Here is a 26824-nt window from a genome sequence, read left to right as displayed (position 1 = left end):
CCATCCCTATTATGCACCAAAGACTTATCGACAACAACCTCTTCATTATCGACAACTTCCTCACTATTGGAAACACTAATTCCATCTAGACGTTCACAATTTTCTTCAATATCAGATGCCAAATACTTTTCAAGATCAGCAATCGTTGTCTCTAAAACTTTCTTTTCACGATGGAGATTATCATTTTCCATCTTTAAATTGTGGATGAGATTTGCAACTCTAGGATGGAGTGGATCATCAACCCATTTCCAGAAATCACATTTAAAACCCTCCACAAAATATAAACTTGAAATTAATAGTGGTCGAAAATTTTAAAATCAATGAAACTGTATGATAAATTTACATTAGGCTTAGAACACTTATAAAAGCGTCTTCCAGCATTCGTTGGAGTAAAAGCCGTGAAAATCCTCGTTGCAATACCACAATGACAATTCATCTTCGACCTACTTGAAACACTCGAACCCTGACTCATTTTTTAAACACTTGAAATGCAATGTTTGGGAGTAATCTTCTCAAAACCCTAGCGGCGTGAACTTCAATCTTCTTCTTCTTCTCAGAAATGCAGCGGTGTAGAAGAAGAAAGTGGAGAGGAAAAGACCTATTTAGGAATTTTGAAGAAAATAGGCTTAAAAGGTTTATTTGGGGTCGGGTGGATCGATTTTTTTTGGATCGGGTGGGTCGGGTTTTTTGGGTCGAATTAGTTAATATAAATGTCATGTGTCAATTAAATGATGATTTGAAAATTACACGTGTAATATAAAATTTAAAAAAAAAATCAACAAAGCAACCAACGCTGAAAGAGGTATATATGCACTCAAATGTAGACGGGAAGGACATGAGTGAGCTAAACTTCAAACGGAGGATATATCTAGACATTTTCGATAAGCTCAGGGGTATATTTGACCTTTTTCCCAAACTATTATAATACGTCATATTCCACGCTATTTTTATACGTTTGAACCAAAATTAATACATGATTAAAAACAAAAAAAAAACTTGTTGAGTAGCAGTTATTATAGTTTTTTTTAATTCAATCCTAAAAATTACTTCTCAATACACTGTCACTACCAAAATTTCAGATCCAACACTCCTCCCTCTGTTTTTCCGCCATAGCTTAGAGCTCTCCACTTTCTGAAGAACAATCTCATTAGAGAAAGCTCAAGCTCCAAACTTTATCTCCTTCAATGGCTTCCATTAACAACAAATCATTCAAGAACCAATTAGTTTCCACTATGATCAAACAAGGTTTCATTTCTAACCCATATCTATCTCCTTCTACTTCCCACCTCATACCTCCACCAACCCACCTTCCCCTATCCAAATTCCTACCCGAACCAGTGATCCTAGCCCAACCCTTTTCGAGATGATGTCGGAGGAGCAGACCCGTGACTCCAAACACTCATTGGAATCACGACACCGAGCTCACGAGAGAGTTTCGAGGGTTTTGGCTGATGCTGTGTTTCCGACGATGAGTGACGTCAGGCTGACGATAGCGGCGCGTGATGGGTTTAAGGTTTCTATGGATGTTGACCAAAAAGTTCTTATAGGACAGAGAAGGCTTTTCGCTGAGAAGCTTCAGAGAAATGGGTCGCATTCGATGGAGATTCTTGATTGTGATGACGTGGAGGTTTATGTGGAAACATTGGTGCTTATGTATTGTGATGATTTGAAGAAGAGATTGATGGGTGAGGATGTTAATAAGGTCGTGGGATTGCTTAAGGTATAATAATTTTTCTATTAACATCATCAATTTTTACTTATTTTTCGTTTCCTGTATAGTAAAAGTTCAGTGCAGGTGAGTTCCTTGTACTAACCGGTAAAGTTACTGCTACGTGACCAGGAAATCACGGGTTCAATCTTTGGAAACAGCCTCTGACGAAAATGCAAGATAAGGTTGCGTACAATAGACCTTGCAGTCGGACCCTTCTCCGGACCGTGCGCATAGCGGGAGCTTTAATGCATCGGGCTGTCTTTTTTGTAGGTGAGTTCCTGAGTTATATTAGGCAATCCTCTCATTGTGAGCTAGTTTTCTAAGATTGAGTTAGGCTGAAAGTCTATTTTTTCACATGGTACCGGAGCCAAAACTCATCTAATTCATGTTGTTGCCTCGAAGAAACATCAGTGGAGAATAGAACAGAACGTTGTTCACAAAATTGGGAAAAAAATCCCATCCTTTTATCTTGCTTCATCCTTCCATGAAGACACTTGAGGGGAATCCCAGGACGGAGTTTTTAAAAGTTTCAAAAACAAATTTTACCTGTTGAATTGGGAACAGTAAGAAATGAAAGAAGGAATTAAATCACCAGAAAAATAGAAGCAAAAGTTTGAGCTGTTGAATACTCTGAAACCCGATTCAGTATAGCAGATAGAAAATTTTCTGTTTTTCAAAAACAGGTGATATACCGAAGGTCATTAGTGCTTTTTGACATTAGGTACTAAACTCATTTTCCAGCACTCTAGGATTAAGTGCAATATTCATGTCATCTAACGATAAAATGTTCACTGTGAAGTGTAAATTCTCAATTTTACGGAACCCCAAGAAGTAGTTCACATACCTGCTTGCAGCTTGATAGGAAAACCAATATCCTTGAGTTAAGATGTGCCTTTATAAAACTCCATAACATGTCAAATTTCTTATCAAGAGGAACAAGCATTGCAGTTTGTTGCAAGCAGTTGGGAGTCGCAGTATCAGACTCCTCATGTACACCCAAATATTCAGGGTCTTTCAGACTGAGCCTTGCCAGATCTTGAACAGACTTCGTCTGGGTTGCTGAAAACAACAAGGTCTGCCTATGTTTAGGCAATTGTGAAATGATTGCATTTAATTCCCTCTTAAACCCCACATCAAGAATACGATCTGCTTAATCCAGACCTAAAACCTGTTCTCTGGCAAGGAAAAATGCACCCAAGTCAACAACTAAACAAACATCCATGATTCTAATGCATAGGATGAAGACAGGTAGACAAGTGTTTTCACAAAAGAAAGGATGTTTCTTTGAAGAAACAATTGAAATAGAATAAATAATAAATAAAAGACAATAATTTCAAAAAAATGTAGTAGCTTCAACAGACCACTGTTCAATAGCTATGTTTCCAAGAAAAAAGCAGAGAAAAGGACAATGAAGGACGTTCCAAACCCCACCAAGGTAAAAATGAGGGATTCAAACTGTCCCTAGATGCTATATAATCACAATTAGAATGCTGTGATGAGAAAATTACATCATTATTTTCCGTGCAAAGTAGTCTACACTAACACTAATAAAGTAGGAGCTCAAAAACAATTCCTGATGATGCAGAGTATATACTCCCAGCCTCTTGTCAAGGACGAGACATGGTAAAAGAGCCTTGGAGAGGAGGGGGAAAGAGCTGTTAACTGGACCTGAAGTGTGAACAATCAAAATTTGGTGTCTCATCCATGTGCTGAAGAAGTCGTCCAGGAGTACAGACCAGAATGTTAAGTACATTAACATGGTCTTTTTCAGCGTCAACATCTTTGCGGCCACCAATCAGAAGGCCAGCACTAAAGCCGTGATGCTTCCCAACAGATTTAAGTACTTCGAAAAGTTGACCCGCGAACTCCCTTGTGGGAGACATTATGATGCATCCAACACCATCCTCTGGTCCCCATCGAGCTTTATACAATTTCTCTAGCACCTAGAAATAAATCTAATTAAGTGGCTGAATTTATTAAGATAGTAAAAAAGAGAAACTACACTACTAAAGAAATAAGGGATTCAAGAACCAAAGTGCCAAAAAAACAACGTTGGAACTGTGGAAGTAACATTTCAATTAACAAATTGAATACCGAAGCAGCATCCACATAAGAGATTGGACATCTACGTTCTTTTGTCAAGAAATAACAAGGGGCTGATTCACATGAATAAGAGCTATCTAACAGACGCTCATACATTGTGAAGCCAACATTCATACCATATCCAAACTGAATGCCTGCACTACTAACATAAAGAAACATAAAATCATTTTTAACTTTGTCAGGAGGAACCATGCAATTTTGGACAGGGAGCTCAGCTATTATCGAAGATTCTATGGTAAAATGTTTCATTTGTTCACAATACTCTGGGAATTGTTCGATAAATCGTTTTTAATTTAGTCTACACGAATCATGACCCTTTTGAGCAGGGAGCACAGCTAATAGCATTGAACACTTTGTAGTTCCATAGAGCTGAATTCATGTCAAAAGCATCAGAAAGAGTTTGGCGAGATAGTATGATTCAAATTGCTTCGAGCTAGAGAAAGATATGATAAATTTTTTAATTAACAGGAGTACATAATCTTCTAATATTTTTTATAGTGGAGGTCTCGAGGCCAGCTTGCAGTGCACCTCGACTCTTCCCCTGGGTACCTACTACCCCACCAACACAAGTATCGAGTAACTCTACCGACAAAGGCTTGGGCAGATTTTAAATGAAAACACTATTGTTTTTGCTCTGTGGAAGCTTAAATTCTGATTTTCAAGGTTTGCACCCACTTCCTTGAGTGCAGATAAATCTTCTTATGTTTTGGTCAGTCTCTTGATACTAAAGACGCAATTGTCACGACTAGGTTGCAATTTCTCTTTCATTTGTTGTTATGAGCATCATATATCCATTGATTCTTATTGGTTATCAAAAATATCCATTGATTCTTATTAAATTAGCACCTCAATTTTTATAAGTACTAGGCACCTCATTCCTATTATCCTTCTGACATTTTAGCAGCTTATATGGCACATCTTTTAGTTCGAAGCTTTCTTATTTAAGTCACTATTACCAAATTACAACTAACTGTTGTTTCACTCCACTGGTCCAGTCTTATTCATCCAATTAGCTCCAAAAGACAGGCTAGTCCAAGCAACTTCGTCACTTTCCCACGAAATTCCATCTCCAATTCTTCATAGATACCACTCCTCCTTCTAGAACACACCCATCTGTCGTTTTCTCTTTCAAAAACGGGATCACATAAGCACATTTATTCATCCCTGTCCTTTTAATTTTCTGCTAAGCTGGTTTAGTTTTAGATTGCAGTAATTGATTAGGTTCCACTGTTTGCGATGTGTTCATATTGTGATGAGAACCTTTCTTGTTTGGGAGCTTACCCATTGATTGAAGGCTATGATCTTGTAAAGTAGGAAGAGTTATCCGGATTAATACAAGAAGTCCAAGTAAGCATCACGTTCTCCATTTTTAAGGTTAATACTTATTACAGCTTAGCAAGCTATAAACTAGCAGTAAGCAAGGAAACTTCAGAATAGTTTAGTAAAACACACTAAACATAAAAGAGGACAATGGTACTTATAAAAAAGATAGGAAAGAAGTAATGGAGACGAGGAACACAAAAGAAACAAAAAAAAAAAACTATTCAGCTTTGTACAGCTAGTGATGATTTGAAATGTAAGAATGATGGAAAAGCCAAAGGTATGGAAAAGAGAAACATGGAAGAAGGGACTGATAAATGGAGATGGAAAAGTCATGAAAACTGAAAACTAGGTAAGAGAAAAAGGTAGTGGTCAGATGATGTACACATTTGTGTACATTACCAGTTTAACAGAAACTCATCTCATTATTCAATACAAAAGAGGTATTATAGAAATAATATATGAGAAGCATCACCATTAAAACAGTGCATTTGTATTAACATTGTTTGCGTTTCTCATTCATTGTGCAGTGTGCATTCAAAAAAATTTGTGTTTTTAGCAATTGTTATTCAGTTCTTTACTTCTAGAATTCCTCTAGTCCTTTTTGTGCATCCGTATCCAAAATTACATCTCCTGACAAATCGCAAAAGTATATAGAAAGAATAGATCAGTAAATGATAAGCCTGCAAATATTATAATATTGAGATCTTGGTGACATTAATGTCTTGTGAAAGCTTCACCTTCCTCCCTTCCCCCACATAAAAAAGGGAGGATACTAACAGCCTGTTTGGATAAGCTTTTTTAAAGTTGCTTATAAGCTGAAAACTACTTATTTTAAGCTAAAACAAAAAGCTGGGGTAACTAACTTATTTTTTTGGCTTATAAGCTGAAAACACAGTTTATAAGCTGTTTTAGATAAGCTAAGTAAAAAATTACTTTAAGTTGGTCAGCCAAACACTCGAAAAAACTGAAAGCAGCTTATATGTTAATCCAAACGGACTCTAAATAGCAAACTAAGAGAGGATGAATGATGAATCAGCTTCACTTCTCATTCCAATTTAATGAGACATTCATTAGATAGAATTGTTTGAAGTAAAACTAGGATCATAATTATCAAAAAAAAAAAGTAAAGCAAAGCTAGGATCATAAAGCAATTTTGGGAATTACAGTTGTCCATGACAGCATCTCAATCAGATTTTCATCATATGCTGTCACTTACCTAAAGATATAAAGCAATATAATTTTGAGTCATTGTCTATTACATTCTTGTTCAATTTCTAACAAAGAAGAAAGTTATCACCGTGATAAAGAAGAAGCTAGAAACTGAATTCTGATGCTGTCAGAGTACAAGGAGGATTGCGGGGGGGAAAGCCAAAGGATTGTGCAAGCTGTCAATTGCCATAGCCCTTTTCTAGGGGAATTATGCAAGAGAACAAAAGCTACTGCCCATTGACAATACAACCAACCAGAAGATATTGACCCTTAATTTTCAACTATTCCTCTCAAAGAACAATGAGAAACAAAGAAACACCTACTTAGCCTACCACCACCCTTGTTTGCATATCTCGCGTGGATACAATTCAATAACCAGCATAGCTAGTTAGCTATGCATTTATGTGATAAGAATAAATCCAAATGTTGACTAAAAGACTAAAGTATTAAAAAAAAAAGGTGAAGGATCAAATATACATTTAAATATCCCGATTTTTCGAGTTTCATATGCGAGTTTGCTACATGAAATATCACCGGCTATTTATCATATCAGGCCTACTATCTATTGTACCCTTTCCTACCTAAACTATGGTGGGATGATGATATTTCATTTAAGAGAAGGGAACAACTGATAGCTAGAGATGTGTTTTGATAACCAGTTGATTATAGTTCAGCTAGGAAACTTGATAGTTCAGGTATGAAACTCGAAAAAATGAATACTTTAGACATGTTTTTGAACAGTAACTCAAGAAAAATAAACTACATATCCATAATCACTTTGCAAAAATACCGGAATAACAAAAGCCAATGTCTTTCCTGAACCAGTTTTCGCCGCAGCAAGAATATCACGCCCGCAAAGCGAGTGTGGCAGAGAAGCCCTTTGAATATCGGTCATAGTTTTGTATTTACACTGAGTTAACCCATCTTTAGTTTTCTTAGAAACTGGCAATTGACTGAACCTATCACAACCAGCAAACCTAGAGAATGAACCATCAGGAAGGCGTCCAACCGGAGCTTTGTGTGGTAATGGCTCGAGCGACAACGGATTTGAACCGTATTCCGGTTTACCCGATTCTAACCATTCCTCCAGAAGTTCAATTTCATGAACCTCTGATAATCGATTCTGTAATTTAACTTTCCGTGATTTAGGCGCATGCTTTCTCATACCTTTGCAATTGCTTTCTACGTCTATTGATTCTGCAAAATGGATAAGATTTTACATATGGAAGTGTATCGCCGGTGAGGAAAAGGTTAACGGGCGGCGAGAATTTAAGGAAGAACCGGTGATGACGGCGGCGGGGAGGGTTTTGGCAAGATTTAAGGTTTCGGATTTGGGCCACTTGACGTGTTATACGGGGCGGGTCAAACTGGTTAATTTATTAAACAGGTCACACTTTAATTCACTCCATATTTTTTTGGAAAAAAAATTGTGAAAGTTCAAACAGAAAAAGAATAGAAAAGGTCCGCCTTCAGCATAGCAGATGAAAGGGTGACATGGCCATACCTTTCTGGGGGGTACCGATTGGTTTCTTGTTTGCAGCCGGGCCAATCCTCATGGGCCTAGATGAACAAAGTACACCATTCATTTCGGTCATAGCACGCAATTGTTTACTCTCATTAGCGAACTTGACAAATCTATATCCCTTGGTACGTACAATAATTCTATCTGTTACAACTTTTGCACCTTTTACTGATGAATACACGGGTTTGAATGTCTCTTGTAGCACATAATCTGTCACATCAGCAGCCGAATCACCAACAAATATTGTATACTCAATCATCTCGCCTCTCACCGGCACCAAGAGATGCGCAGTTCATACGGAAGTTCTGTTCCACATTTGGCATCAAGGTGCCTTTATTTGTCTGTAAAACAGTTTCTGCAGCTGCATGACTCCTGAACTCGAGGAATCCATAACCTTCAGACTGGCCACTTTGCTTATTCCTGATGACCTTAGCAGAAACAAGCTGCAGAAAGAACAATGAAGCCATCATCATAGTCCAAATTAAAAAATAGAAGCCAATATCATTAAGGCAAATATTGATCTTTCCCGTTGAATTCCACCCTTTGCTCTAGGAACCTTTCAAACCCTGTAACACATCTTCTAAATTCACCTCCAAGTTTTCGTTTTTTCCAAATATTTGACATTAACTTCCAACCCCATCCTCTTCTACCAATCACCTAAGCCACTTAAAAATTTGCAACCAAATGCATTGGGAAATTTAAAATGATAAAAGCAATCTATTCAAATTCAATCGACTCCACATAAAATGATAAAAGGCATTTGCAACCAGACTCTCCTGCTCTTTCTAGTCTGAAACAAATTGAGGGAGAGGGTGGGGCTATTGGTAAAAAAACACAAGTAAGTTTAGAAGCACAACCAGAGTCTACACCACTAACCCCCTCCCATCCAAAATAAATATCATTACAAAGAAAAGAATCGACAAAGTGAAATTTCAAAACTCAATGCGACTATTAAAATTGAACAAATGAAATATGGATGTCAAGACTTCTCCCAGTTGCAAGGATTCAAGGCCAAATGAGTTTATACATATCTTTTGCAGAGTGACAATTCAAAGAATGAAAGCTTAGCAGTTTGAATAACAAACCAGTAGGGTTATAACAGTCCCTGCTTTCTGTCAAAATAAAAACTAATCAATAACAGGGCTAGAGATATAACACTAGCTCCTTCCATTGATCAACTTACAAAAACCTCACTTACAACAAAGCCAAGAAATATCCATTTTGCCTCCAAAAGAAGGTATAAAAATGGATGGTAACAGCAAAACCGTTTTGTCATCTTTCCACAATACGAAAGACTTGAAAGAAAGAATCAAAAATCAATGCAGCCAGACCCATTATAGGCTCAAATAAGAATCCCCATCTAAAAAAGAATGCACAAGATATCAAACTTAACATTTGTACATCTCTAGCAGATGAGGCAGTAAAGTACCTTTACTGGCTTGGGCAGAGAATACGAGTATCTGAAGTACGGAAAATAAATTTGAAATTCTATGTATGCCAGGTTGTAGATAAGCTCCTCAACCTGCTTTCCTTGATACTGCAGTGACATTTGTAGATTTCAATTCTACAGTAAAAATTGAAAATTTTCCAACATAAAATACAAAAAGAAACCAAAAAAATGTAGATCCATTGTTTGGCATGCAAGCCGAAAGGAATATGGGTATCCATGTTCTCAAAAAATGAGAGAGAATAGAACGTAATACGTAAGTCAAAAAAAAAAATGGAAGCAACCACCAAGGCACTACCTACATAGGGAATCAGGCTGAAGGAAAAACAAAGAGTAACCAAATGCATCAAGGAACGCGCTAACAATTTAGATAGTGTCAGCAAGAAAAGCGAATCAACATTTTCTTCCGAACAAAAAGAAAATAACTAATCAATAGCAAGATCAGTTCTTGCTTCATCTCGCTTAGCAAAACTTTGTTAAATAGAAACCGGATAATGCTTTCATCCAAAGAAAAATGGTGGTCTTTCAACCTAAGACAAGCATTTTGAAATAAATTTCGATAGACAGAATGAAACCAAAATTTTAAGATAACAATGTCATCCATGGGGCCGACCATTAACATCATGTGTGTGAGACTCCATGTCAGTGAACAAATAAGCACTATACTAATAAATATTATAAATTTGGTCAAAAGTCCTATTCAGAAATGCTTCGGTTAGCCTTACGTTTCAGTGGCATTCAGTCATGTCTACTTACTAATAGATAACTTCCATTATCAGCATTAATCTAGCAGTCAGTAACTTCATAACCCCATGTAGATAAGACAGGTAACTGTAGTCGGTCCCTAAAACATGGAATGATTATGAAGCAAATCCTACAGAAGAACACAATCCCGCAGCTTGTTCATAATATCACCATAAAAGTCCGCAACTTCCTTTAAATGATTTTGAAAAGATCATCACGACTTCCATCGCATTTGAATGACATCACTAGACACGCACAGAAACATGTAGTATTCAATATTAATGTTTGTCCCAAAACAACAATGGAACATGTGAGAGTTATGTGTCCTAATCCCTTGTGGTACAGACACTGATGTGCAACCTACCCATGTAGATGGAAAGGGCCAGAAGAAAAGCATGTTAAGCAAACAATAATGAAGCGTCAAAGCTTCAAACATGGGGAGCAGTAAAACATTCAATGTTGATGGGAAAGCATAATTGTCATCCTTGATTACTATCCATGTATTCAGATCCAATAATTACCTTCATATGTGCAATAGTTTCATTGAAATTCTTCGTCAATGAAAAACCTAAGAATTCCCCATCTGCTTTACACCACCATCTCTTGCAAACAGAATATGAAAATTAAAATCGACATACTAGAAGTACAAAACCAATCCATATGTTTAACAAAATCAATTTCAAGAGCATTGTTTACACTGCCAATGGGAAATATGTTACATACATGAGTTTCAATTGAAACTGTTCCTTAATGGGTAAGCTCACTATGCCACCCATGCCTGCCATGCAAGCAGTCTCAAAGATTTTGATAAGGCACCAGGAGCTTAGTAGGTCAACCTGCAACAGATCTGATAACGCACAGCCAAAAGAATTGTTTCTCGATCTAATTGTCAGATAAGCCTGCTAAAAAACTGCTGAACTGATCGTCTAGCAAACAATTTTTGCAACTTCCTTAAGTGCATGGCTCTAACCTCAACCACGTCAACCCATGAGAATTAGAGAAAGCAAAACTCAAACAGTTACTGAGCACTATTCACTTATCTTAGCCAAACAATCCACCAGTTCCTAACACCCCTTGCTTCAGTTCCTTTCTTCGCTGCTCCTCAAGAGGATCTGGACTCTTCATTACTCTTCGCACAAGCCTAAAAACAACATAGAACATCAATTAACAGTCCAAGGAGCTAAACAAACTCCCATCGGAAAATTAGCACTAAAAGACGTTTTACCTATCTTGCGCATGCTGTGCAGGGAAAGTAGGCATGAATTCTTTAGACTTGGGGAGAGGAACTTCACGAAACCACTCATGGTTCAAAGCAGCATCGGCAGTTATTCTCTGCAATATGTCATATAAACAACAATATCAAAAGAAGTAAAAACAAAATAGTACAGAATTTAGAAGTTCCCAAATGTAATGGCCATCACCTTCTCCGGATCATAAGTTAGAAGCTTATTCAACAGGTCAAGCCCAGCCTCTGATAGGACTGGTAACCCCATGAAGGCTGTAGACTTTTGAAATCTCTTTCTTAAATTATTAAACCTGTTCCAAACAAATCAAATGGTTAGTCGAAACATGAAAATATTTCTCCACCATAGATTGTCATCAAAGGAGGCCAGAAAGCCAAACCAGAATCACCCAAAGCTGGAAGCCTGGGAAAACAGCGGCAAAAATAAAAACATGAATCTCTGGCCAAAAAGAGCAGCAATAGAATATAGAAGAAGATAATACTTACTGATGCTTTACAAAGTTGACCTTCACCCCAGGAAGCTTGGAAAACCCTGGCCAAATCGTCTCATTTGGGGTGCCAAGAATTCTGAATATCTGGTAAGAAAAAACAAAGAAGTACATTAAGACTTGAAACTCATGGTAAATGACATACAAAATCAAGTAAAAATTCTCCATCAGCAGCTAGAAAGATACCTTGTCAATTTGATCAACTTCTGTTTTCCCATTGAAGAGCGGTTCTTTGGATAGCATCTCGGCCATGATACAACCCAGTGACCACATGTCAATTGCAGTAGAATATTGCTTGGCTCCCAACAGAAGTTCTGGAGCCCTGTATGCATAAAAACTAATCAATCACTGGCTGAATAGAAGCCAGCTAAGCGAGAACTCAATAGAAACCTTCATCTACATACACACACGGTGCAATAGAAGTATGAGTATCTACTTAAATCTTTTCAGATTTATGAAGAATAAAAAATGAAGCTCACCTGTACCACAAAGTAACCACCAAATGAGTGTACGGTTTCAAGGGGCTCCCATATTGACGAGCTAAACCAAAGTCACAAATCTTCAACTCACCTCGGTTGTTTAGAAGCAAATTTGAAGTCTTCAAATCTCGGTGTAGGACCCAATTATCATGAAGATACTTGACACCATGAAAAAGCTGGAGCATAAGACATTTGACTTCACTTTGGGTAAATGGTTGTTTCATCGTCTCCATTAATGCCTTCAGATCATGTTCCATGTACTCCATCACCATAAAAATACTGTCAAGACTGCTTCCTACAACTACTTCTTTGACATCTACAATTGAGGGGTGATGAAGAGAAATAAGAATGTTAATCTCCCTTAGAGACGTCAAGGGAAATCCTTCTCGTTCCTTCTCCATCTTAACCTTCTTTAGTGCAACAATTTCTCCTGTCTTCTTATCTTTAGCTCTGTAAACAACCCCGTAAGTTCCTTCATCTATCCTGTTAAGCCGCTCGAATTCATCGACACTTCTACACCCCTGCAGCATGTTTACGCTCCTTTGTGGTGGAAGTGCAGGCTCTGGTGAACCACGAGAATCATGTGCATCTTCAGATTCTGTATCTGACTGGCTAACACTAGTCCCATCATAATTACGGTCCTTATCCACATCCATTGAGTCATTCTTATCTAATTCATTGTCCTGGTAGCTATCTCTGCTGCAAGACCTAATATGCTCATCAGAGTCTGAAGACCTCGCTCTATTTCCTCCAGAGCTTTCTCTCTTGAGCTCCCCAAATTCTGGAGTTAGTGATTTCCTGCGTCCACCCATTTCAGCTGACTGGGAAACTGCTCGTCCCTTCTTCAATAGGGGCATATCACCACCTGAAATCTCACCTTCATCAGCTGGAGAGTCGGCATCAGTTGCCCATCGAGATGATCTTATAGTCGGCACGGGCACATATTCCTCATCTTCTACTTTCCTGGCTTCCTGATTGGGCAATTGCTCCTCATCAGGAGGTGGAGAGCATATGTCAACTGGGGATTCATCAGATGCATCCATATGTAAACCAAGTGCTGTATTTGGATTACTTGGGGATGGCTCCATACTGTGAGCCGCATTACTATTCAACTGAGAGACCTGATCAACCCTTTCAGGGAGAAGATTAGCCAACTGGCCAGATGACTTTGGCAATGGAGGGGGAGGAGGTAGCTTAGTAGCCGCTGGTGAATTTCTACTATTTGACATTCGATTTACTTCCTTATCTTCCCTATCCCATATAATTGGAGAGAATTTTCGTTTCTTGCTCTGTACAGGAGACTGGTTACCATTGTCGGCATTCTTGGTCTTCTGGTCCGACTCAGTAGCCCCATCAGACCCGCTCTCACTAGACAATTCCCCAGGCTCTCGGTCAACAGCCCTGACACTAAAGCCACTTCTCCTCGCTCCACCAGCATCACCATCACTACTACCAGAATCACTCTTGCTTGACATGGACCTATAACTGCCATTTATCATATCCCTTTCTTTTATAGGCTCTCGGTCAACAGCTCTGACACTAAGCCCACTTCTCCTTGCTCCACCACCATCACAATCACTGCTACCGGAATCACTCCTGCTTGACATGGACCTATAATTTCCATTTATCATATCCCTTTCTTTTATATCCTTCTGTCTCAACCTACCCCTATCTCGACCACTCCTGTCATGAACTCGATCCCTATCAAAATCCCGATCCTCAGACCTAATTCGTTCGTAATCCCCCTTGGAGTAACCAAGCTCCCTCCGTGAAACCTCAAATTCAGCCTCACGCCCCCTAAATTCATTATCCCTGTAACCACCATATCTTCCAGCAGCCATATAAACGTCTGTATCAAAGAAAAGCCTAATTTCACCTAAAAACCCTAACCCTAATTTCACCAAAAAAGTCAGCAAACCCAACAAACCCTAGCTCGAAGAAAATTGAAAACTCTATAGTAGATCTCAACCGACGGCCTTGCTTCGAGCTAAGATGAAAGAGCAGGAAAAAATATGGAAGGTGACGAGATGAGGTTCTTAGAGGATATTTTCGAGCTTGGCCTTTCAGAAGAAAAAATGGAACTCTAAATTTTTCTTTTCAAATTTTTCAAAAAAATAATTCTAAGTTAATTGGAACTCTAAAAAAATGAAAGTATATTAGAAAGAAAGAAACAACTAATCTGTGTTAGAAAGTTTGTTGATGTTCAGTGGATGTTTTTTTATATAAGTGGGGCCCACTGATAAGTGGGCAACCCACTGATTTCCTCTCTTTCTGGCCTATCTTTTGCCTATATATCGCAGGCATGTAAATGAAGTGAAGGAGGTATCGAAATACAAAATATTTGCATATTCTGCTCTTCTGTTCTGCTTCCTTTCTCCTATTATCTTTGTTCTCCTCTTTACCTTCTATTTGTTATTTTGTCAATTTAATTCACAATAAGCTTTTGCCAATTTAATTTACAACACGTTATCAGCACGAGGCTCCAGCTATTTTTAGAAGGTAACAAAAAGTGGTAAGAGTTTTATTTAAATTTATTTTCATAAAATGGCAAATATTTCAAAAATTGAATTTACTGCTCTTGATATCTCTGGAAAAGGCTAATCATCATGGGCACTTGATGCCGAAATTCATTTAGAATCAATGGGTCTGGCAGACACCATTAAAGATGACAATATGACATCCAATCAAGACCGTGCTAAAGCCATGATATTTCTCCGTCACCATCTTGACGAGAGGCTAAAATTACAATATCTCACATTAAAAGACCCCCTTAAATTTTGGAAAAATTTAAAAGAAAGATATGATCACCTGAAGTTGGTCATGCTTCCACAAGCTCGTCATGATTGGCTAAATCTGAGATTAATGGATTTCAAAAATATAACTGAATATAATTCTGCTCTATTTAGAATTATAGCTCACTTAAATTTATGCGGAGAAGAGATCACTGAGCAAGATAAACTTGAAAAGACATACTCCACATTTCCACCCGCGAATATGCTCCTGCAGTAGCAATATCGTGAAAAAGAATTTAAAAAATATTCTGAATTACTTTCTCACCTTCTGATTGCTGAACGCCACAATGAACTATTAATGAAAAATCATGATAGTCGGCCCGTTGGTTCTTTGCCACTCCCTAAAGTGAATCAGGCAAATTATAACCAACGAGAAAGAGGTCATGACCCCAGTAGTGGTCGTGGTCGTGGTCAAAGAAAGAATTTTAATCATGATACTCGTCTGGCATCGAGAAATGACCAGCAATATAAAAGGCAGGGTAAAAAGCCAGAAGCTTTACCGAAGAATAATTCAGAAAGTATATGTCATAGATGTGGAGGTGTGGGGCACTGGTCGCGGACTTGTCGGTCGTCAAAACGTCTGGTTCAGCTATATCAGGCATCATTAAAGAGGGCAGAAAATAATCCAGAGACAAATTTTATCTCTGAAGATAATATTGAGCCCATGCATTTGGATGTAGCTGATTTCTTTAATTTTTCAGACGAAAATATGAATATTGACAAGACTAATAATATGTAAATATTTTTCTTTTTATCTGTATTAAATATGATATTTGTATTTTCTTAGTCAATGTAATAAATAAATAAAATTTGTGTAATATACCATGTGTTAATACTTATTTTATTTCTTATTGAAGAAAATATGGAAATGCCTCAAATCTTGTTTGGATCAATGATAAATCAAGAGGATATTTGTGTAATTGATAGTGGAACAACTCATGCTATTTTTAAAGACGAGAAATATTTTTCCAATTTGCTTAGAAGAAAAACTAATGTTACTACAATATCTGATAATTCATAAATGATTGAAGGCTCCGGAAGAACTACTATAATTCTGCTTAAGGGGACAAAAATTGTTATAGAAGATACACTATTTTCTTCTAAATCCCCAGAAACTTGTTAAGTTTTAAAGATATCCGCAAAAATGGATATCATGTTGAGACACTAAATGAAATGAATATTGAATATCTTGGTATAACCAAGAGTGTCTCAGGCCAGAAATATATTTTGGAAAAATTATCAACTTTGTCCTCTGGCCTTTATTATACAAAAATTAGTGCAATTGAAGCACATATGGTCGTAAATCAAAAGTTTACTGATCCAAATACATTTGTGCTATGACATGATCGAATAGGTTATCCTGGATCAATAATGATGAGACGAATTCTTGAAAATTCAACTGGACATCCGTTAAAGAACCAGAAGATTCTTACGAATAATGAATTTTCATGTGCTGCTTGTTATCAAGGCAAATTAATTGCCAGACCATCGACCCTGAAGGTTGGCATCGAATCTCCTAGCTTTTTAGAGCGTATACATGGAGATATATATGGACCTATTCATCCACCTAGTGGATTGTTTAGATATTTTATGGTCCTAATAGATGCATCATCTAATTGGTCTCATGTGTGCTTATTATCATCTCGCAACCTAGCGTTTGCGAAGTTGTTAGCATAAATAATAAGATTGAGAGCGCAATTCTCAGATTATCCAATTAAGACCATTCGCCTTGATAATGCTGGAGAATTTACATCCCAAGCTTTTAATGATTATTGCTTATCAATTGGGATAAAAATTGAACATCTTGTTGCTCATGTTCATACTCAAAATGGCCTTGCAGAGTCATTTATAAAGCGCCTATAATTGATAGCAAGACCTCTATTAATGAAAACAAAATTGTCAATTACTGTTTGGGGTAATGCTATCTTACATGCAGCAGCACTTGTACGTCTCAGACCGACACATTATAATAAATACTCTCAGTCACAATTAGTATTTGGTCATTAACCAAATATAGCCCATTTAAGAATTTTTGGTTGTGCGGTATACGTGCTTGTAGCACCACCACAAAGTACAAAAATGGGCCCTCAACGAAGGTTGGCATATATGTTGGGTTTGACTCACCCTCCATAATTCGATACCTTGAACCATTGACTGGAGATTTATTCACTGCTCGATTTGCAGATTATCGGTTTGATGAAACACTTTTCCCGCCATTAGGGGGAGAGAAAAAGGAACCCGAAAAAGATAAAGAAATTGCGTGAAAAGTTTCATCACTATCTCATTTTGATCCACGTACCCGCACATGTGAGCAGGAGGTCCAGAAGATCATTCACTTACAGAAAATAGCAAATCAAATGCCAGATGCATTTACTGATTTGAAACGGATAACTAAGTCACATATCCCTGCAGTTAATGTGCCTATCCGGATTGATGTTCCAAAAGGACCATCTACAAGTATCATAGCTTCTGAATCCCAAACACGCCAGAAACGTGGTAGACCATTGGGTTCAAAGGATAAAAATCCTAGAAAGAGAAGCGTGAAAAATAATAAAGATGATACTACACAAGAACTTCCTGAAGAAGGTCAACATTTGAGTAATCTTGATATTCCTGAAAAAATTAGTGAATCCGAGACTCAAGTGAATGAAGAACTTTTAATAAGTTCTATTGGTGATGAGATAAATCTAGATCGATCAAAAATTACGGTGGATAATATTTTTGCATATAATATTGCAATTAACCTTATGCAAAATAGTGAAAGTCTTGAGCCTAAATCCATCGAAGATTGTCGACGTAGATGTGATTGGCCAGAATGGCAAAAGGCAATTCAATCAGAATTAGACTCACTTGCTAAACGTGAGGTCTTTGGACCCGTAGTCCAAACCCCTGAAGGTGTAAAACCAGTGAGCTATAAATGGTTTTTTATACGAAAACGAAATGAGAGAAATGAAATTGTAAAATACAAGGCACGTCTTGTTGCACAAGCATTCTCTCAAAGACCCGGGGTTAATTATGAAGAAACATATTCACCTGTTATGGATGGAATAACATTTCGATATCTCATCAGTTTAGTTGTACATAAAAATCTTAATATATACCTAATGTATGTAGTTACAGCTTACCTTTATGGTTCACTTGATAATGAAATTTACATGAAAATCTAGAAGGATTAAAATTGCCTGAAGCATATAAAAAGTCTCAGAAAATGTACTCAATAAAACTGCAAAGATCATTATATGGTCTGAAACAATTAGGGCGCATGTGGTATAATCGCCTAAGTGAGTACTTAATAAATGAAGGCTATATCAATGATGTTATTTTGTCCATGTGTTTTTATTAAGAAAACGGAATCAGAGTTTGTTATACTCGACGTTTATGTTGATGACATAAATCTCATTGGAACCTCTGAAGAGGTACAAAAGGCAATTGAATATCTAAAAAAAGATTTTGAAATGAAAGAACTTGGAAAGACAAAACTTTGTCTAGGTCTGCAAATTGAATATTTAGCAGACGGGGTTTTTGTCCATCAATCTGCCTATATTGAGAAAATCTTAAAAAGATTTTACATGGACAAAGCACATCCATTAAGTACTCCAATGGTTGTTCGATCACTTGAAGTGGAAAAAGATCAATTTTGACCTCCAGAAGAGGATGAAGAAATTCTTGGTCCTGAAGTACCATATCTCAGTGCTATTGGTGCACTTATGTACCTTGCTAACGCAATCAGACCGGATATAACATTCTCTGTTAATTTGCTGGCAAGGTATAGTTCATCCCTGACGCGAAGGCATTGGAACGGTATCAAACATATTTTGCGATACCTGAAGGGTACTATTGATATGGGTTTGTTTTATACTAACAAAGGCTGCACAGACCTTATTGGTTATGCAGATGCATGTTATTTATCAGACACACATAAAGCTCGATCTCAGACAGACTATCTATTTACACACGGAGGAACTGCTATATCATGACGATCTACAAAGCAGTCCATTGTTGCTACTTCTTCAAATCATGCTGAAATAATAGCAATTCATGAAGCAAGTAGAGAATATGTGTGGTTGAAATCGATGATACAGTTTATCAAAGAAAGATGCGGCCTGAAAAAATAATGTTAAAGTACCCACAGTTATATTCGAAGACAATGCCGCGTGCATAGCTCAATTGAAATGTGGCTTCATAAAAGGAGACAGAACGAAACATATTTCACCAAAATTATTCTTCACACATGATCTACAGAAAAATGGTGATATAGATGTACAACAAGTTCGTTCAAGTGGTAATCTTGCAGATTTATTCACAAAGGCATTACCAACATCAACTTTTGAGAAATTAAGATATAAAGTTGGAATGCGTCGTCTCCAAAATATCAAATGAAGTTTTCATCAGGGGGAGTAAAATACGCGCTACACTCTTTTTTTCTTAACCATGGTTTTGTCCCATTGAATTTTCCTGGTAAGGTTTTTAATGAGGCAGCAATTAAGGCGTATTACCAGATATGTAGACACAATATTTATGGAGGCACATTACACGTGGACATCCAAGGGAGAGTGTTAGAAAGTTAGTGGATGTTTAGTGGATGTTTTTTTTTATATAAGTGGGGCCCACTGATAAGTGGGCAACCCACTGATTTTCTCTCTTTTTAGCCTATCTTTTGCTTATATATTGCAGGCATGTAAATGAAGTGAAGGAGGTATCGAAATACAAAACATTTGCATATTCTGCTCTTCTGTTCTGCTTCCTTTCTCCTATTATCTTTGTTCTCCTCTTTACCTTCTATTTGTTGTTTTGCCAATTTAATTCACAATAAGCTTTTGCCAATTTAATTTACAACAATCTGCACATTTTAATCCCTATTTAATTTTTTAAAAAAAATTACTAACGTGCACATTAACTGCCCACATCCCATTTGCCCCATGAAATTTTAACCATTGAGGATTTTTTTATAAAAAAATTTCTAAATTAGTTATAGTTTTCAGAGAATTTGTAAATTTATATTTATTTTAATTATCAAATAGAGGTTTCTTCCTACCAGAAAACTAACTTTTCGATTTCAACAAGAAAAGTATATTTTTACCACATAATTATTGCTATTTTAGTTGATTATAGAAGATTTCTCAACTATTATACATTTATGTTGGACAACCTATAATCACTTTGGTATCTTTGAGATACAGTGATCGTTGACATTTATAATTTTTGAATAACTTGATTTTGATTTGTGATAAAAAGGCTACATTTCTAACATAAATTTATTTGACTATTCTAATTACTAGGCTATAAATAACGTGATTCAGCCTACATATGCATACTTTAAATTAATGTTGTTGGATTCTTTGATCCAAATATAATCATTTATGCTATGATATATATGTATTTGGACTTGATCTCTATATAAAGTAATTATAAGAAATTTTCAATGGCTACCAATTTCGAAAGTTATTTATTGATATTGCGTAATTATGACATTAATTTTTTAAAACTAGAACGTGCAGATAAACATTCCAAAAACTAATTGGCCATCTAACAATTTCATGGTTGATTTATGCCAACTCTTTCTCCTTTATTTTTGACCAACCATGATTTGGCGTGGTGGGCGCGTACGCGGGACTTTGTAAGAACTAGTCAGTAGGGATGGAAGCTTGAGCCTTCGTTAGCCCAACCCATATGGACTATGTTATTTAAGATGATACATTAATTATCCGTTAAATTTGTTAGCAAATTTCATTCAGATACTTGAACTGCGGCTTATTTCAGTTGAGCACATGCACACATGATAAAGTATTCTTGTTAGATACTTTTGGTTCAAATTAAGGAATAATGAAAAAAAAATTGTCAACTTGTTTAAGTTGAGTATTTTTTTTTTATTTTTTTTACCCCCCATTTTGGAGGATTTATAGTGTTTCCACACTTCCCCTCCAGTGTGACTCGAGTTTAAGTTGAGTATTTGAACACATGATAAAGTGTTCTTGTTAGACATTTTTAGTTCAAATTCCAGATATATTTGCATGTGGCTGTATTCAATGCCCATTATATATATCAAGTAACTATTTAAAATGTCACCTCTACTAATTATACATATTAACAACTATAATCGTAAAACCGTATGCAAATTTCAATTGTAAAACCGTATGCATATTTCAATCGAGGCTGATGTGTATATAACTAAAGGATGAGATATAATTTATGTAATTAACTTAAATATATTATATACGCATAAGAACACACACAGAAAGATTTTCCAAAATTTGAACAGAAAACTGTTTAATAGAAATACCTCACCATTTGTTTTTGTGCTCAATTGAAATAAGTTAGTTAGTAGTAATTCAAATGTCTAAATAAATTTTACTGATGAATTTAAAAAATTGTCAATACTTTATATATAAGTTGAGCAATACATGAGCAAATGAAGGATAGTTTCCTAATGAGTACAAAAACAAAGAAACATATTCTCTAGTATTATCTTCCAAGCACAAAAACATTACATTTTTCCTTAAACTGTGCATGAAAGCAACTGCATATAAGCTAATCATCTTCATGTTTGCCTCGTAAGTGACCCAATGATTTCTACCTATTCAAGGTACTATTATAACAGCATTGCTTCTGAGAATAACATAAACTACAGCTACAAAAATGTTGTTCCATTATGAGTGCATGGAATTTAGCAACTTCAGAGCCAGTTCTTGTTCTGCCAAAGATATAGCATCAGCAGCAATACCCTCCTTTATAGACATGTGCCCTGTCCTCTCGCCATCCTCGTTGTCACTGTCAAAATAAACCTTTGTTTTCTTGTCGACTCTACCTCTGGGGATTTCCATGTCTGACCCAGAGAGTTCTTCATCTTCCTCCTCCTCATCCTCCTCTCTCCCTCTCTTGTTCTTCATCTTCTCCTTGATTTGTTTTTCTTTGCGACGTTTGCGGTCCAAATCCTTGTCTTCCTTGTCGGCGACCTTCAAGTTCTTTCTTAACTCAGCATATCTCTCATTTACTGCATCGTCAACAATAATAGAACAAAGTGTAAGAAAGTAACAGACTTCATCAAGAAAAAAAAAGGTGCAAGAAAGTAACAGATGCAATTGAAAATATGCACTATACATATCCAGCGACGACTTATCATCAGCGAAATAAATAATCACTGAACACAGGACTGGGGCCGAATAACCAAATTTTGCTGCACACAGTATGCAGAATATGCAGGGAACAGCTATACAGACTCAGAATGCAAGTTCCAAGAGTTGAACTAAAAAGAGCAGCAAAAGTTCTATAGTTTCCCAGATATAACTCGGATATAATCAAAAAGGAAAATTTCAAATAGCACAAGATATTGAAACCAAAGCTTTTGAGACTCTTGGGTATATCAGTAGTACTGTTTTCTTTGTTGAGCTGAACAGAGTCTGCACCACTGCTTGATGCTGCTAATCTTGCAAGAGGAGGTAAGGTGTTCCCTTCCTCATCAAACACAACCCTTGTTCCTACTGGTCTATGGACATTGATCTTTAGTTTCTTTTTCTTCGCAACTCTAGTGGCCAGCCTACAAAACAATTCAAATAACAGGAAGCAAAATCAATCACAATGAAGATCATAAACATTAAAATGAGAAGCAGCTAAGAGAAATATAAGGTGAATTGCAGTACGAGTATTATGGAGATGAAACATCGGATATATTTAAGGTTAGCAGTCCATTGCTTAATGAGAGATTTTCTAAAATTGCATTTCCACCATGCAATGCAAGTAAGATTACCAACAAATCCATTCCGCTAAGCTAATTCCTACTTGCTTAAAAGAAAAAGTTCTACACATCTAATAGACATATCAGAAAAGTGATTGACATACATGTCATCCTCTTTGCTGTTAATATTTTCTCCAACTCCTTGCGTCTCCTTAGCTAGAAGGATGTCTTCATCCACTTCCTCTACATCTGATTTACCTGTATCTGGATCCTTATTTGGAAATTCTGGCTCCTTAATTGGAAATTCCAACAAATTATCATTCATTGTGTTCTCCGGTATGAGAGATAATGCTTCAGACACTGTCTTCCCTTTGAGTTTCTGTTTCAGAAATCGGATTTTGGGGGTCATAGGAAGACCCAATGAAGCAGAGAATTCATCAATAGGAAGTTTTGTAACATCAAAAGTCTCTTTATCTCTCTGTTTGTGTGTGGACTTCAAATATGTCACGAAAGCCCTTTGAGCCAGATGCTGTAGATCAGGGTACTTGACCAATAAAGAAGCAAGAAGATCCGAGACAGACTGTATCCTCTTTTCATTTGCCTGTTTCACACTGATAACAGGTAACAAAACAACAAGATGCTTTGCGAAAGAGATAAATTATAATTTTATGTCCTCAACTTCAGTTGTTAAACAAAAGTGGATGAAATCCTACCTTGATAACTCGAAGGGGAATCTTTTTCTCTTCCAACTTTTCAAGCATCTTCATTTCAGATGGCATCACAAATAAAACAGATCTTCCGCCTGAAAAGTAACAAGCAGTGCGGCCAACTCTGTGTATGTAAGCAGTACAATCTTCAGGACAGTCCACCTGAAAGGTGAGTTTGCATCATATACATGTCAAACTTTCTACCTTCTTTACAATAGCATCGACATCCTTTAACGGATGAAAAATCACTAGTTTAATTTCAGGCTTACGACTCTAAGAAAACATCAAGAACTAACCTGGACAACCCAATCAACTGCCTTATTAAAATCAAGTCCCCTCGAAGCAACATCAGTGGAGAACAAAACAGAACGTTGTTCACAAAATTGGGAATAAATTCCCATCCTTTTATCTTGCTTCATCCTTCCATGAAGACACTTGAGGGGAATCCCAGGACGGAGTTTTTTGAAAGTTTCAAAAACAAATTTTACCTGTTGAATTGGGAACAGTAAGAAATGAAACAAGGAATTAAATCACCAGAAAAATAGAAGCAAAAGTTTGAGCTGTTGAATACTCTGAAACCCGATTCAGTATAGCAGATAGAAAATTTTCTGTTTTTCAAAAACAGGTGATATACCGAAGGTCATTAGTGCTTTTTGACATTAGGTACTAAACTCATTTTCCAGCACTCTAGGATTAAGTGCAATATTCATGTCATCTCACGATAAAATGTTCACTGTGAAGTGTAAATTCTCAATTTTACGGAACCCCAAGAAGTAGTTCACATACCTGCTTGCAGCTTGATAGGAAAACCAATATCCTTGAGTTAAGATGTGCCTTTATAAAACTCCACAACATGTCAAATTTCTTATCAAGAGGAACAAGCATGCTGTTTGTTCCAAGCGGTTGGGAGTCGCAGTATCAGACTCCTCATGTAAACCCAAATATTCAGGGTCTTTCAGACTGAGCCTTGCCAGATCTTGAACAGACTTCGTCTGGGTTGCTGAAAACAACAAGGTCTGCCTATGTTTAGGCAATTGTGAAATGATTGCATTTAATTCCCTCTTAAACCCCACATCAAGAATATGATCTGCTTCATCCAGACCTAAAACCTGTTCTCTGGCAAGGAAAAATGCACCCAAGTCAACAACTAAACAAACATCCATGATTCTAATGCATAGGATGAAGACAGGTAGACAAGTGTTTTCACAAAAGAAAGGATATTTCTTTGAAGAAACAATTGAAATAGAATAAATAATAAAAAAAGACAATAATTTCAAAAAAATGTAGTAGCTTCAACAGACCACTGTTCAATAGCTATGTTTCAAAGAAAAAAGCAGAGAAAAGGACAATGAAGGACGTTCCAAACCCCACCAAGGTAAAAATGAGGGATTCAAACTGTCCCTAGATGCTATATAATCACAATTAGAATGCTGTGATGAGAAAATTACATCATTATTTTCCGTGCAAGGTAGTCTACACTAACACTAATAAAGTAGGAGCTCAAAAACAATTCCTGATGATGCAGAGTATATACTCCCAGCCTCTTGTCAAGGACGAGACATGGTAAAAGAGCCTTGGAGAGGAGGGGGAAAGAGCTGTTAACTGGACCTGAAGTTGTGAACAATCAAAATTTGGTGTCTCATCCATGTGCTGAAGAAGTCGTCCAGGAGTACAGACCAGAATGTTAAGTACATTAACATGGTCTTTTTCAGCGTCAACATCTTTGCGGCCACCAATCAGAAGGCCAGCACTAAAGCCGTGATGCTTCCCAACAGATTTAAGTACTTCGAAAAGTTGACCCGCGAACTCCCTTGTGGGAGACATTATGATGCATCCAACACCATCCTCTGGTCCCCATCGAGCTTTATACAATTTCTCTAGCACCTAGAAATAAATCTAATTAAGTGGCTGAATTTATTAAGATAGTAAAAAAGAGAAACTACACTACTAAAGAAATAAGGGATTCAAGCACCAAAGTGCCAAAAAACAACGTTGGAACTGTGGAAGTAACATTTCAATTAACAAATTGAATACCGAAGCAGCAACCACATAAGAGATTGGATATCTACGTTCTTTTGTCAAGAAATAACAAGGGGCTGATTCGCATGAATAAGAGCTGTCTAACAGACGCTCATACATTGTGAAGCCAACATTCATACCATATCCAAACTGAATGCCTGCACTACTAACATAAAGAAACATAAAATCATTTTTAACTTTGTCAGGAGGAACCATGCAATTTTGGACAGGGAGCTCAGCTATTATCGAAGATTCTATGGTAAAATGTTTCATTTGTTCACAATACTCTGGGAATTGTTCGATAAATCGTTTTTAATTTAGTCTACACGAATCATGACCCTTTTGAGCAGGGAGCACATCTAATAGCATTGAACACTTTGTAGTTCCATAGAGCTGAATTCATGTCAAAAGCATCAGAAAGAGTTTCATATGCGAGTTTGCTACATGAAATATCACCGGCTATTTATCATATCAGGCCTACTATCTATTGTACCCTTTCCTACCTAAACTATGGTGGGATGATGATATTTCATTTAAGAGAAGGGAACAACTGATAGCTAGAGATGTGTTTTGATAACCAGTTGATTATAGTTCAGCTAGGAAACTTGATAGTTCAGGTATGAAACTCGAAAAAATGAATACTTTAGACATGTTTTTGAACAGTAACTCAAGAAAAATAAACTACATATCCATAATCACTTTGCAAAAATACCGGAATAACAAAAGCCAATGTCTTTCCTGAACCAGTTTTCGCCGCAGCAAGAATATCACGCCCGCAAAGCGAGTGTGGCAGAGAAGCCCTTTGAATATCGGTCATAGTTTTGTATTTACACTGAATTAACCCATCTTTAGTTTTCTTAGAAACTGGCAATTGACTGAACCTATCACAACCAGCAAAACTAGAGAATGAACCATCAGGAAGGCGTCCAACCGGAGCTTTGTGTGGTAATGGCTCGAGCGACAACGGATTTGAACCGTATTCCGGTTTACCCGATTCTAACCATTCCTCCAGAAGCTCAATTTCATGAACCTCTGATAATCGATTCATTAATTTAACTTTCTGTGATTTAGGCGCGTGCTTTCTCATACCTTTGTAATTGCTTTCTACGTCTATTGATTCTGCAAAATGGATAAGATTTTACATATGGAAGTGTATCGCCGGTGAGGAAAAGGTTAACGAACGGTGAGAATTTAAGGAAGAACCGGTGATGACGGCGACAGGGGGCGTTTTGGCAAGATTTTTCTTTATTTACGGGAACAGACCCTACACGAGGCTCCCACCTCTCATGCACGGCAAGGGGTTGAGCCGCCCACCCCTAAGCTGTATTATACATAACAAACAAAAAAACACACTGAGGGGGACAT

The 26824-nt window shown here is 37.0% G+C and overlaps 1 protein-coding gene and 2 pseudogenes across 3 annotated transcripts; all 3 read right to left on the bottom strand.

Moving 5' to 3' along the window:
- Positions 1-275: 275 nt before the first annotated feature.
- Positions 276-8304, bottom strand: LOC129882889 (DEAD-box ATP-dependent RNA helicase 32-like; annotated as a pseudogene).
- Positions 8305-10587: 2283 nt separating this feature from the next.
- Positions 10588-14390, bottom strand: LOC129882887 (cyclin-dependent kinase G-2-like). 3 transcript variants are annotated; one of them, XR_008765843.1, is made up of 7 exons: positions 12270-14389; positions 11977-12112; positions 11789-11877; positions 11481-11595; positions 11285-11391; positions 10783-11200; positions 10588-10661 (listed from the first exon to the last, which is right to left on the bottom strand). XR_008765843.1 is itself a non-coding variant. In XM_055957378.1 (6 exons), the coding sequence occupies exons 1-6, from the start codon at positions 14108-14110 to the stop codon at positions 11101-11103; spliced, it is 2388 nt and encodes a 795-aa protein (XP_055813353.1). In that variant the 5' UTR covers positions 14111-14389; the 3' UTR covers positions 10695-11100. The 3 variants fall into 3 exon arrangements, 1 of the variants encoding a protein (XP_055813353.1); XM_055957378.1 differs by lacking the exon at positions 10588-10661 and having other exon boundaries at positions 10695-11200; XR_008765844.1 differs by lacking the exons at positions 10588-10661; positions 10783-11200 and adding an exon at positions 11683-11705 and having other exon boundaries at positions 11292-11391; positions 12270-14390.
- Positions 14391-21458: 7068 nt separating this feature from the next.
- On the bottom strand, positions 21459-26583 carry LOC129882888 (DEAD-box ATP-dependent RNA helicase 32-like; annotated as a pseudogene).
- Positions 26584-26824: the final 241 nt, after the last annotated feature.

The sequence above is a fragment of the Solanum dulcamara genome, chromosome 3 (genome assembly GCF_947179165.1).
Source record: "Solanum dulcamara chromosome 3, daSolDulc1.2, whole genome shotgun sequence".
Lineage (NCBI taxonomy): Eukaryota > Viridiplantae > Streptophyta > Magnoliopsida > Solanales > Solanaceae > Solanum > Solanum dulcamara.
Note: the sequence above shows the minus strand (reverse complement) of the source record. Positions and strands in the feature narration are given on the sequence as shown.